General features: G+C 33.8%; 1 protein-coding gene across 4 annotated transcripts in view; it reads left to right on the top strand.

Annotated features, from left to right (window-relative positions):
- LOC107726274 (E3 ubiquitin-protein ligase RNF123-like) overlaps nucleotides 1–13,056 on the top strand; it is a 188,741-nt gene that overhangs the window by 156,615 nt on the left and 19,070 nt on the right. For all 4 annotated transcript variants that reach the window (XM_016535806.1, XM_016535807.1, XM_016535804.1 and 1 more), the window contains one exon: nucleotides 7,681–7,775. In XM_016535806.1, coding sequence (XP_016391292.1) covers nucleotides 7,681–7,775 — 95 coding nt within the window. The remainder of the gene's footprint in view (nucleotides 1–7,680; nucleotides 7,776–13,056) is intronic.

The following is a 13,056-nucleotide window of genomic DNA, read 5'->3' as shown; positions in this document are numbered from 1 at the left end:
ATCTTCTGAATAGAATGGGTGCCATAAGAATGAGAGTCAAAACAGCTGATAAACACATCACAAAAATCCACAAGTAATCCACACCACTCCAGTCCATCAGTTAATGTCTTGAGAGGTGAAAAGCTGTGAGTTTGTAAGAAATAAGTCCATCAAGACATTTTAAACTTCAAACTGTTGCTTCTGGCTGAACTACTGTTGCTTCTGTGTGGATTTTGATGTGAGAGGACAACAGGAAATATAATTTTTCACTGGAGGAGGCATTATTATGGATTATGAACTCATATTTTGGCCACAATCGACTTTTTGAAGTTAAAAACATCTTAAGTGATGGATTTGCTTCTTACAAACACACAGATTTTCACCTCTTAAGACATTAACTGATGGACTGGAGTAGAGTTGGGGTGGGAGGGATGAAGAAACACCTAGAATATATCTTAATAAACTTTCAGTTTGCCATGGCAAAAATGGCAACATCTGCTGATACTAATGCGGTTTCTGTCCTTAAAAAAAAGTAGAATTTATAGGGTGCGTTCACACTTGGCATGTTTGGTTCGATTAAAACGAACCCTGGTGTGAATGCTCTGTTAGTGCGGTTCATTTGAGCATGTGTGAACGTTGCCATCCGAACCCTGGTGCGCACCAAACAAGAACTCTGGTGCAGTTTGAATGATATATGAACGCAACACGAACCAAATACTTCGAAACGAACCAAAAACAGGAAGTAATGACAAGATGCGACGCTATGCGACATGATTTGACAACGCGGTGTAACCAAAACAAAATGAGCAGAGGGCAAACGTGGAGCAACGATGAGGTAAAGTGCCTTTTATGAGCTCCTTGTGAGTTTGCAGGTGGTGAAAATAAAATTATATGTACACGCAAGAATGAGCGCACTTAGTCCAGTAGACGGCTTTAGGTGTGTTCGCCTTAAAGCGGCACTGAGCAGACCGATCTGTTAATGGGTGCTTTGATATCATACACCCGCAGCGTCGCTTTAAGTCTAATGCACCTTTTGTTTGGGGTGTTCGGTGAGTTCAGTCACGATATATACGTCATTCAAGCTGACCAATCAGGTTGTGAACGTATCACTATGCCTTTAGGTTCAGTGTCTTTAGGTTCGCTGTCAAAAATGCCAATGTGAACGCTAAGCGGACCAGGACCAAATGTATCATTTTCCATTTTGGTCCAGACCAAATGAACCAAATGAACCGAACTACAAGTGTGAACACACCCATAATAATAGTTCAGTCAATATTTTATAATGAGGACATATAATGAGAGCTTTTTTACACTGCAATACACATAAAACACTGTACTCTGAACATGATGTATGCAGTAAGCAATGCCCTAGTATTTCTTTCTGTAGTCAGTGAAGGAAAAAGTTACTTTCTCATGCAGTTTCACTTCTCCTCTCAAATCTCTCCTTCTAGTATTTCATGAATTTCTTCATTTTTATGTGCATTTTTTTCCCTCAGCTCATTACAAAACTCCAAACGAAGGGCAGGTGCTGCCTGAACAGTATTAATTAGTATGTGGAAATATGTCCACCGCTTCATTATGTCTTGTCTCTGCCAATATCATATGTTGTGTTATTAAATTAAAACTGCTACGCTCCCTCATGCTAGCAATGTCATATCTAAGAAGTGCTACTGTCTTTATTTTAGAGATCACTATTAACGCACTGGGCCAAACTTTCCCTCGGTAGCAAGTCCAAGTCTGCAGGGTGTTTCAAATGTGAAAAACACTGATCTGTGCTCAGAATGTTATTTATTTATATCGTAACATATTGTATGAGAAGTTTAATGGAAGAATTAGTGAAGTAGAAGTTGGCATGTTGATACTGGCATCATTCTCTGAGCCGCGCTGATATTGTTGATGTGCTGTTTAATCCACTGGTCTTGGAAAGCAATTTCTTATAGAATAATATAAAGATGTAAATCAGAATATATAGTTATAAATCTGAATACATAAATATAAATCAGAATATAAAGAAGTAAATCAGAATATATAGTTATAAATCTGAATACATAAATATAAATCAGAATATAAAGAAGTAAATCAGAATATATAGTTGAAAAACGCTGATCTGTGCTCAGAATGTTATTTATTTATATCGTAACATATTGTGTGAGAAGTTTAATGGAAGAATTAGTGAAGTAGAAGTTGGCATGTTGATACTGGCATCATTCCCTGAGACGCTGCTGATATTGTTGATGTGCTGTTTAATCCACTGGTCTTGGAAAGCAATTTCTTATAAATGGAAACTTAGACTTATATCTACATATTGCAATTTATATTTACATATTCAGAATTATAACTACATATTCACAATTTACATTTATATATTCACTTATAACTATATATTCAGATTTACTTCCATATATTCATGATTTACATTTATATATTGATTTTTATCTTTATATTCTGATTTACATTTATATATTCAGATTTATAACAAATATATTCTGATTTGCTTCTATATATTCACAATTTGCATTTATATATTCAGATTTTATACAATTATTTCCTGTTTGGCGCTTCATAGGTATTACATAAAAATAAATATATTTTATCATATTTTAGTTAAAATAAATTTCTTAAGTCCCCACCAGAATAGAAAAACAGGTACACACACACACACAGTTATTTATTTATTTACATTTTATACTTATAATACTCATACATTTAGAATTTAATTTATACGTAATTTTATATCATATAAATATTTGTAAAAATATTAAATAAATAATATAGTATATTATTATATTATATAAACTGATTTAACAGTGGCAGAATTCAGAATCAAATCTCAAAGTCATGTTAAAAAGAAAGTCCAGTGCAGCCGCTGTCATGCTCAGATCGCCTGGAGAGCCAAAGCACTTCCATGTACGCACAGCTACAGCAGCCATATATAATGAATGAGTGCTGGAGGCAGCGCAGATTCATTGTGCCGGCTTACAGAAAGACATTTATACACAAGAAATCAGAAGAACAGAGAGAGTAATGAGGAAAGACGGGCCGTAGGTGGTCCACATTAGCAATTCAAAGGGTATGTCCATCGTCAAGCGCTCACGCCGACCTGTGTGCTTTTCACTGCACCGGATCTAATGACAGGCCAAAATACCACAGCCTTCCTCAAACCAGCGCAGTACGACCGTCCCGTCTCATTATCCCAGCGGCTCTGAAGGAGGTTTCACAGGGATGCTAATGGCCTTAATGACATTAAGCCGTGTTCCTATCACAAAGCCACCAGTTTGGATGGGATGCGGCATTGATCTGGCTGCGCAGCTTTTGACATTGATCCTCCAGGGCGAGTCGAAGGACTAATTAATGTGTAGATGGCGTGGGAAAGATTCCCAGCTTTCCTCTGAAGGACTGCGCTGTGTGTGGGAGGCTCGTGGAGAGTTACTTGTGTGGTCCAAACCCTTATTAAAACATTTAAGGGTTAGTTTAGCCAAAATTCTGTCATTATTTACTTGCATTCGTTGCATCCCAAACCCATCTGGCCTTACTTCTACTGTGAAAAAAAGAAGATAAATTGGAGAATGTTGGCGCTTCTTTTTTAGATGGGGAACTGGGACAGTTGAGCTAAAAAATGACAAAATGCACCACTACAGTAATCCATAACACTTATGCACTATATTCCAAGTCTACTGAAGCCCCACAATAGAGTAATGTGAGAAAAACAATATTTGTTAGGATACTTCGTTATTCACTGTAGCTGATGTGACAAAATGGACATTATAAATGCTCCCAGTAAATCGAATTGAATCAATCAAATAATTTTCTTTTTCTCCCCTTTCATTTTTGTAAGTTAATGGCCCCAGTTTACATTTATTTTTGTTTTTAGAATGTTCCCTTTATATATATATATATATAAATTTGAATCACATTGAAAAAAAATAATTAAAAATATTTTTTCGATAAATCAAAGAAATAAATTATATGAAATGCATTGATTAATTAGGTATAATTACATTTTATTGAAATTTATTTTAAGTGAATCAAATTAATATTGAATACTGCACTTATTTTTCTTTTTTCCTTTTCATTTTTTGAGGTTGATAGCCTCAGTCCTCATTTATTTTTTGTTGTTAGAATGTTCCCTTTATATTTTTTTATGCATCATTTAATTAAAAACAAATAATAAAAAAAGCTGAAAAATCAACTTGAATCTAAATAAATCCATAGTAGCCCTTTTTATTAATTTTTGGAGTTTGTTAGGCTCATTCTCCATTTATTTTATTCATCTATATTTATTTATACCCTCATGGTGCCCCGAACCTATTATCTAGAAATAATGTCAGAATGTTCATATTTGGATGAACTATTAATTGAAGCTACACAAGCTGCGTTTGGGTGAGATTTGCCAGTTGATTGATTGCGTTTTGCTAATGATGTGCTTTCAGACCTGGAAGGGTTTCCCAGTGATAAAGGCCAAAAGTTTCATTAGCACGGCTCTCGTTTGAAGGTCCCTCATAAATATTCCATGTAAATATCACTGCGGCGTGTGCAGGTGTGCTGCGTGCTCTGCAGCAGATGCTGATCGAGAGGGTCTCCAGACACTTACCAAACCAAGGGAGCGCTAACCGACCCGTTTGCCGTCATCAGAACAATTTGTCAGAGCTTCTGGATGGATGCCGTGAATTATTGGCAAAGCACGCGCTGTAACGTCACGAGATCACACACGGAAGACTCGAATCTCGCCAATTATGTTGTCCTGCTTGAACGCCACTAAACTTAAGCGCTTTTCTAGCAGCAGTTACATGCTACTCATTTGAAAACATTGTTTACATAACAACACACTCAAACATGAACTTAACTGAAGCATACTAAATTCGAAATATTGTATTATAATAGTGTTCTGATTATAATATTATTTTAGGTTTTCACAACAAGGGCTGTCTTTTTATGTTAAAAGCTGATGCTTTTTTAAAATTAACATGACATAAATAAATTTAAAAAATATAATATAAAAATAATAAAATGTATCAAAACGTAAAAATGTATCATTTTATAGTTGAATTATAATTGCAGTAACATAATAATAGATGATTGCTAAATAATTTTTTATATACATAAATTACATATAAAAAAATATAATAAATAGTAAATTATAACACTTATAAAATGTTTTATTTTACATTCATTGTTTTAATTTTGCACTTGGAACAGATTTTTTTCATTTACTAAAATTAGATGGCATTTTATTCTAAGATTAAATTAATGCAAATTTTAAATGTATATATAAATATATATTAGGGGTGTAACGGTACACGTATTTGTACTGAAAATTTTCGGTACGGGTCTTTCGGTTCGGTGCACATATGTCCCGAGCAAATACTGCGTGGGTTTAACCACTGCACGAGCGGAACTTCATTGGAAACTTCCAGTTTTATATATTATTACTTTTGATAAGAAACGAAGTCTCATCTTTCAAATGATGTCCTTTTTTCAGGAAATTCAAACAATGAATGCCGTTTTGGCACTCTTTGATGTGGCGCAACAGATCGCTGTATAAACGCCTCAGTTCAAACGGCAGCGCGATCATCCCTTCCTCTTTATTACTAGTTTTAATGTGAAATAAACATGAATGAACATCTCCTGCATCATGTAATCACTCAATCAGTGTTTCAACCGTGGAAAGACATCAATAAAACAGCTTGTAAACAAAATGTCACGTAGCATTTCATTTAACGTTACCTCAGGAAGTCATCAGTGTCCACAGCTCGTTAGTGCGTGATAAATGAAGTCTAGAGAAGAGCATTTCAAGAAATATTACACTTTATAATCATTATATTTTACTTTAACTGTTAGTGATGTCTTAATAATTTAATGTGTAAATAAATCTGTTATGAGAGGCACTGTGTAAATGAATATATTTCAACAACAAATAGAAAGTTGAGTGTTGATTATCATGTTTAAAAATAAATAGTAATTAAATTTAAGTTTGGGCTCTGCTGTTAACTGTAACCTTATAGTAGGCCTAATGTAAAAGGGCTCCCTATAGTTTAGAGCATAAGCCGAGGTAGATTTTTAAAATTAAAATTGAATTGAATTATAACTGAGTTTATTTAAAGAAAGAGCCATTTGTTCAGTAAACCTCCGTTTAAAAAAAAAAAAGTTTAGTTTTTCCCCCTTCTGTACCGAAACTGTACCGAACTGTCATGTTTGTGTACCGTTACACCCCTAATACACACACACACACACACACACACATTGCATGTATGTTTAAATTAATTAAAAATGAATAATTAAAAATGTAATATTATATATTATACAATACAATACAATACAGTAATTTAAATTTTTTTTTAAATCAACTGACAATTTTTTTCCACAGACTAAAATTATTACATTTATCTATACACTGTATATAATATATTATGTAGAAAATATAATATATATTAATATTTTTGTTAAATTTTAACCATAACAACAACAGCAACAAAACAAAAGTATAAAAATCAGCACCTCTCAGGATGGTCTTTAAGAGCACAAACAAAATCGGTCCTAACAGAATAAAATATTCAGAATATACAGCTTCTTTTGAATGGCTGTCAGTGGAGAAAGAACTAGCGAGTATGTAGGTGTGGCGTCTGTCAGCTGTTGTTATCTGAAGCATGCAAACTAGCCAAACCTTGCCACCTTGTTTCCCCTGCTGTGTGATTCTAGCTGCAGTCATTTTAACATCAGAACTGTGGCATCAGATGCCGTAACGTAGTGCTTTTCCACTTCGTCTTCCACTCGCAATCAAGACGCCGACTGTCACCGCTGTTCATCAGTCCAAAACACTGGACGGCGCAGCGATGATTGGCAATGTCAAGACCAATTTTGGCAGTTGCAGACTAGACGAGCATGAAATTGCTGCGGGAAAAGTAAATCTGAAGGAAAAACGAGCCTCCCAGATCTTTGGCGCTTGCAACGAGTCTAAAATGATCAAGCTGATCCCGATGCATTCATGAATGAGCCTGGCTAATGGGTGGAGGGTGATGGGGAGGGTCTTTCACACCGTCCCCCTCCAGCAATTCAACCCATTGAGTGATGGATGGGCAAATGACGTAAATGCAATTAGAAAGTCTTTTCTTTGGCATTGATCTTTTTTTGATTGTGTCAGTCAGGGCTGCCGAACGGGACTTTGAGTGGCAGTCGTAACAACGGTCTCCTCTTACAGTGCATCATTCTGACCTTTTTATTATAAAATTGTCATTATTTGCATTATAAAATAATTATGTATTATAAAAATGTGCATTAAAATTTATTTAAATGGATAATCAGCCCAAAAACTACAGTGGAAAGATATTTATTTAATCATTTTCATAGACATGCAATTAAAAAGTCACTTTGCTTTATGATTTATATGTTGCTTGCAAATATATAGTGACTTTTTTTTGGTGATGAAAACACTGCTTTTTAATTTTTTGTGATATTTTAATTTTAATAAATTAATTTTTTAAATATTTTTTGCTTTGTATAAATGATTTTTTTGTATAAATGGATGGATGGTTGGAAGGATGGATATGGATGAATTGATAAGAATTACATTCTATATTGACGTTGAAAATCCAGCCCATGTTTAGTCATGGTGTTTGCGTCTGCGTTGTGGAAAGCTCACCAATGAGCGATTCCTGAAATGTTCTCTGTGTAAAGTCTGACATTTGTTGTGTTTGTTTTGCATAGATACGGACTACATCAGCACGGAGGAAGAGCAGAAGGTAGAACAGATGCTAACTTTCCTGACGGAGGAGTCCAAGCAGGCAGCTGCCAGCACAGCGGTGAGTACAGCTTCCCACACAGGTTCAGCAAACCACAACCAGCCTCTCCATCTTACCATGACTAGAGTCCAGATCTGCCACTGACGGACAGCAGTACGGGGTCTGTCGCCTCAGTCAAGAACCTTTAAAATGAATTGGTTGGCTTACAACTTGAGAAGTTCTGCCAAAAGTAACATCTGATATTTTAACATTTCAATATTCCAGTATAATAAGCTCACACAAATAAAACGTGCATTATCTGCTTCTGCAGACCTTAGTGAGTGTAGTAGCCCATCTAGGACTTTTTTTTTATTATTTCAGTCCAAAATAACAGATTTTTCAGTAGCTATTCTAAAATATTCCAGTGCTATTTGCAGTATTTTTGTGGTGTTGTGCCATGGAAATCTACTAATATTCATTATGCAGTTCTATAATGTGTCTGTCACCATTGTGCCCGTAAGTAACCAAATACGCAATAATCATTCAAATATTTAGACAATGACAAAGAAACAAACATTAGTTTATTTATTTATTATTTTTGTTTGTTTGATAAAAATAAAGTCTTGATGAAGTACGGCATGTATTTATATAGGATGCAAACGCATTTATATAGAATCCAAAAATTGCACGAATAAGACAAAAATGACAAAATAATGTGAATAATGCAAGGTCTGGTTGAACTGAAATTGTTGGTAAAAAATTGCAAAAGAATGCAAAGTTTCTCAGGGGAATGCAGTTGTTTGTGGAAAATGCAATGCTTTTGCGAGAGAAAGTTTCTCGGGATACACAATACTTTTGCGAGAGAACGGCAAGTTGAGAGAACACAACGTTTCTTGGGGAGAACACAGTACTTTTGGGGTAACTCTATACTTTTGCGAGAAAACTCAAAGTTTCTTCGTAGAGTGGAATACTTTTGGGAGAACACAATACTTTTTTTTGTGAGAAAATGCAAAGTTTCTCATGCAGGAGAATGCAATACTTTTGCAAGTCAACCCAACATTTTTGGGGGAACAATACTTTTGGGAGAATGCAACACTTTTAAGAGAGAATGCAAATGTTTTGCAAGAGAACAAAGTTTCTCGGGGGAACACAATACTTTTGTAAGAGAATGCAAAGGTGTTGTGAGAGAATGCAAAAACATTAAAATATTATTGTTTCACCATGTCCTTTTAGTGGCTCCGTAATTCATGCAACGAATTACTTAAGAATCCGAGCAAACTCATAAATTCACCCTGCTGGCTTTTCCTAATGTGTCGAGCTGTTGTGTACCTGATCGTCATTCAGCAAATGACGCACACAAAAAATCAACACATTTTCAGTGGATGTATAACATGGTTTTGAAAATTAGACACAACCTAGAAACTTACAACATATTGAACCAGCTGTCCTTCAAAAGGCTTGTTTCATTCACGAAAATGAAGCGATTCATTCATTAATGGTATCTTCTTTGAAAAAATCGATCTGGCCTTCTTTTAATTTGTAATGGATCTACCTGTTGAACTGAACCAATGAAAGTCAAGGACAGCTTCGGTGTCACCACTGCATACAGTAAACTACTTCTTTATGGTCCTTCAAGCACCTTAAGCAATAAATCCTGCTGTAGCTTTTAACAGTGTGACGGTGGGTGGCAATGAAAGCCTGCTAGTGACTATCTGAAGTGGTATCACAAAGTTCCCCGAGGTTTCTGTGGCATAACGTTAATGCAATGGCAGGTCTTTCCACAGCCAGTACTCTGATCAGTCCACCGCAGCATTAGACAGCAGAAAGTGAAGCTCTTCCCCCGAGAGCTTCCCCTCTGCAGAGAAATATGATCGTCCATTCCCATCTCCCACAAAGCAGCAGCAGCATGCGCCATCAGCAGACCCACCTCAGCACAGAGAGGCCAATTCAGTTCAAACAGATCATTCTGCTCTGCAGTCTGCTGCGCCGCAACAACACAAGAAATAAGCATAATTTTCTCTAATAGCCATATAACCTTTTGATAATCATGTTAAAATAGGAAATATTAGAAAATGTGGGCAGCTGGCATGACGTGTAATTCAACTGTCCTTAAAGGACATTTGTTTTCTCTTTATAGTTTAATGTAGCTAGACAGCCAAGATTTTACATAACATTTATTCAAATTGTCTTTTTATTTTATTTATACAAAACAAAATAAAAAGCAAAACTCACACAAACAAATTGCTTTTTGCTGTTTTGTGTTTTGTTTTGTTTTGCTTTGTTTTACTTGTTGCTTGCTTTTTTTGTTTGATTTGTTTGTTTGTCATGTTGTGTGCACATTTATTTTACATTGTCTTTTTATTTATTTGTTTGTTTCTGAATTTTGCTTTTTATTTTTGTTTTGTTTTGCTTTTTGTTGCATGCTTGTTTTTGGTTTAATTTGTTTGTCATGTTGTGAATGATTATTCTAATTGTCTTCATTCATTTGTTTGTTTGTTTTGCTTTTCCTCACTTTGCTTTGCTTTGTTTTGTTTTGCTTTTTGTTGCTTGCTTGGTTGGTTTGATCATTTGGTGAACGAAGTGATTATAATTACAGTTTTATTTTGGCATTATCAAATTGGGTTTTACTTTTTATATGCATTGAATTGCTAAAACTAAATGCTAAAACATCTACAGTATGTTGTGACCAGTCATTATTTAGACTCCTATTAATAACATTTCAAAGACATATTATTGCAGTCTAACTATTATGTCTTGTAGTGTTACAATTACTTTAAAGTTATTTATTTTTAATATGTTTTCATGATGTCATATGAACTGAGAGACTACATGGAATATAAAAAAAATAATGACATGACCATTGAAATCAATTAGTGAAGGCAAAAACATGGGTAAAAAATGGTTAGAAAATACTTTGATGCATACATTTTCTCTTATAAATTGATATACATTTTAAGGCAACTAAATATTTAAACAAAATCTTGTCTTTATGTGAGCTGCTCCTCTATAACAATGAGAAATTATGAGGTATATGGGAAATAAACCTTCGGCATTGCAGCAGTCGCATATAATTTGCACCACAAGGTGTAAATTTACAAATTTTCACCTCCGAGATTTACGTGTTAGTTCGTTTACTTCTAAATCTGTCTCTTGTCATTTATTTTCTTGGAGCAGATTGCAGTGTGTCTGACACTATATTTTCGGTCAGAGCGGCATCATTTAAACGATATTCCAAAACATATTTGCGCTTCAGAGAATCGCTGCCGTAATTATCGTCAGTTTTCTGTCATTACACTACGGATGGAGAATTGCGCCGAATTACAGATGCAATCATGAGGTAGTGTGAGCCTCAGATAAACCAACAATTTATTCACATTTGGTAAATCTTTTGAGATATTCAGGTAATTTTCAGATAAGTATGTGTTCAGTTTCTTTGTATGTTTGATCTGTTAAAAAAAAAAAATACTTTTTTTTATTTTTGCCAATACATAATGTTAATTTTATACATAACTTTTATACATAATGTTAATTTATACAGATAAAATCAAATCAACTACATTTATTTTAATACATATTCCAAATTTACTTAAGTTATTAAAGCAGAAATACAGCATTTCAGTCTCTTACGTGCCTTATGTGTTAAACTGAAGCTGACAACATACAGTATTTTCCAATAAACGCAGTCATTGGATCATCTGGTGGCAGATGTACATGCAAACACATTTATGAATGCAAATCACATTGCCGCATCTGGTTAACGCTGAGAGAACAGAACAGCATGGTTTTACATATTTATCATCTGGCCACAATTTAAACAAAAAAAATAAGGAGATAGTCTTGTTGTGCTATGATATGCCTATTGGCAATATGATTTGTTTTCACGTCACAATGCAGAACTTTAATAAACAGAAATATTATTGCTGTCGTTCCCCTTGAGGTTTTGAATGATGAACTGTAGCTAATGCAATATTGTTATTGTGTTACGGTGGCATCTTTTATGAGCCGTTACTATTTATTGCTACAATAATCCTACTTACTCATATATTCAATCTGTGATTAAAAGTTAATACATTGTGTCTCTATAGGTCAGCCTTTGTTAATTGGGACTGTGGTTTCTGTATAGATGTTCAGCTTTGTGACCTTCAGTTATTTCCATGTTTGATCAGTTTGATTTGTTGTGGGTGAGGAAACAAAGATTGAACTCTTGAATTCACTTAATATGTTTATTATAATGGCCGAGAGGAAGCAATTTAATGTTGCTTCTACTGTTAAAAAGATTTTAAAATGTTTTTGAAAGAAGTTTCTTCTGCTTCCCTAGGCTGCATTTATTTGATCAAAAATACTATAATATTCTGAAACATTATTACAGTTTAAAATAACTGTTTTGTATGTGAATATATTTTAAAATGTAATTTATTCCTGTGATGCAAAGCTGAATTTTCAGCATCATTACTCCAGTCTTCAGTGTCACATGATCTTCAGAAATCATTCTAATATGCTGATTTGCTGCTCAAGAAACATTATTATTATCAATGTTGAAAACGTGTGCTGCCGAATATTTTTGTGGAAATCGTGATAAAGTATTTTTTCAGGATTCTTTGATGAATAGAAAGTTCAAAAGAACAGAATTTATTTGAATTAGAAAGCTTTTGTAACATTATAAATTTATGTACTGTCACTTTTGATCAATTTTATGCATCCTTGCTGAATGAAATATTAATTTCTTAAAATAAATAAATACATAAATGATTTATTAAATGAAATACTGATCACAGACTTTTGAATGGTAGGGTGTACTGTTTTTATTTTATTTATTATTATTATTATTATTGTCTTTTTACTTAAGTTCTGACAAACTTTATTTGTTAATATAATCTTAATACAATAATATTCTTAATTTTAAATGTGACTTAAGTGTTTGTATACAGTATTTGGGCTATTATATATGTATTAAAAATATTTTACTGACAATAAATGCGTAACTCTTTACAATAAGGTTCAGTTGGTTAAAGTTAGCTATCATTGTCTGATAGGGATGTAACGATTCACTCAACTCATGATTCGATTCGATTCATGGTTTTGATTTCACGATTCGATTCGATTCACAATTTTTTTTTTACAAAATGAGATTTTTGTTTATTTATGCAAGTTTATTTATATAGCACATTTCATACACAATGGTAATTCAAAGTGCTTTACATAAAATAAATGAAAAAATAATTTAAAAAAATATTACAACAATTTAAAACTTTGAAAATGATTTAAAAATTGATTTAAGAGGTTTAAAATGAATTTAAAACAGTTAAAGGGGTCATATAATGCGATTTCAAGTTTTCCTTTCTCTTTGGAGTGTTACAAGCTC

Source organism: Sinocyclocheilus rhinocerous, unplaced genomic scaffold (genome assembly GCF_001515625.1).
Source record: "Sinocyclocheilus rhinocerous isolate Xijiao unplaced genomic scaffold, SAMN03320098_v1.1 scaffold1267, whole genome shotgun sequence".
In the NCBI taxonomy this organism is placed as follows: Eukaryota; Metazoa; Chordata; class Actinopteri; order Cypriniformes; family Cyprinidae; genus Sinocyclocheilus; species Sinocyclocheilus rhinocerous.
The sequence above is the reverse complement of the archived record's forward strand: the minus strand, read 5'-3'. Positions and strand labels throughout refer to the sequence as shown.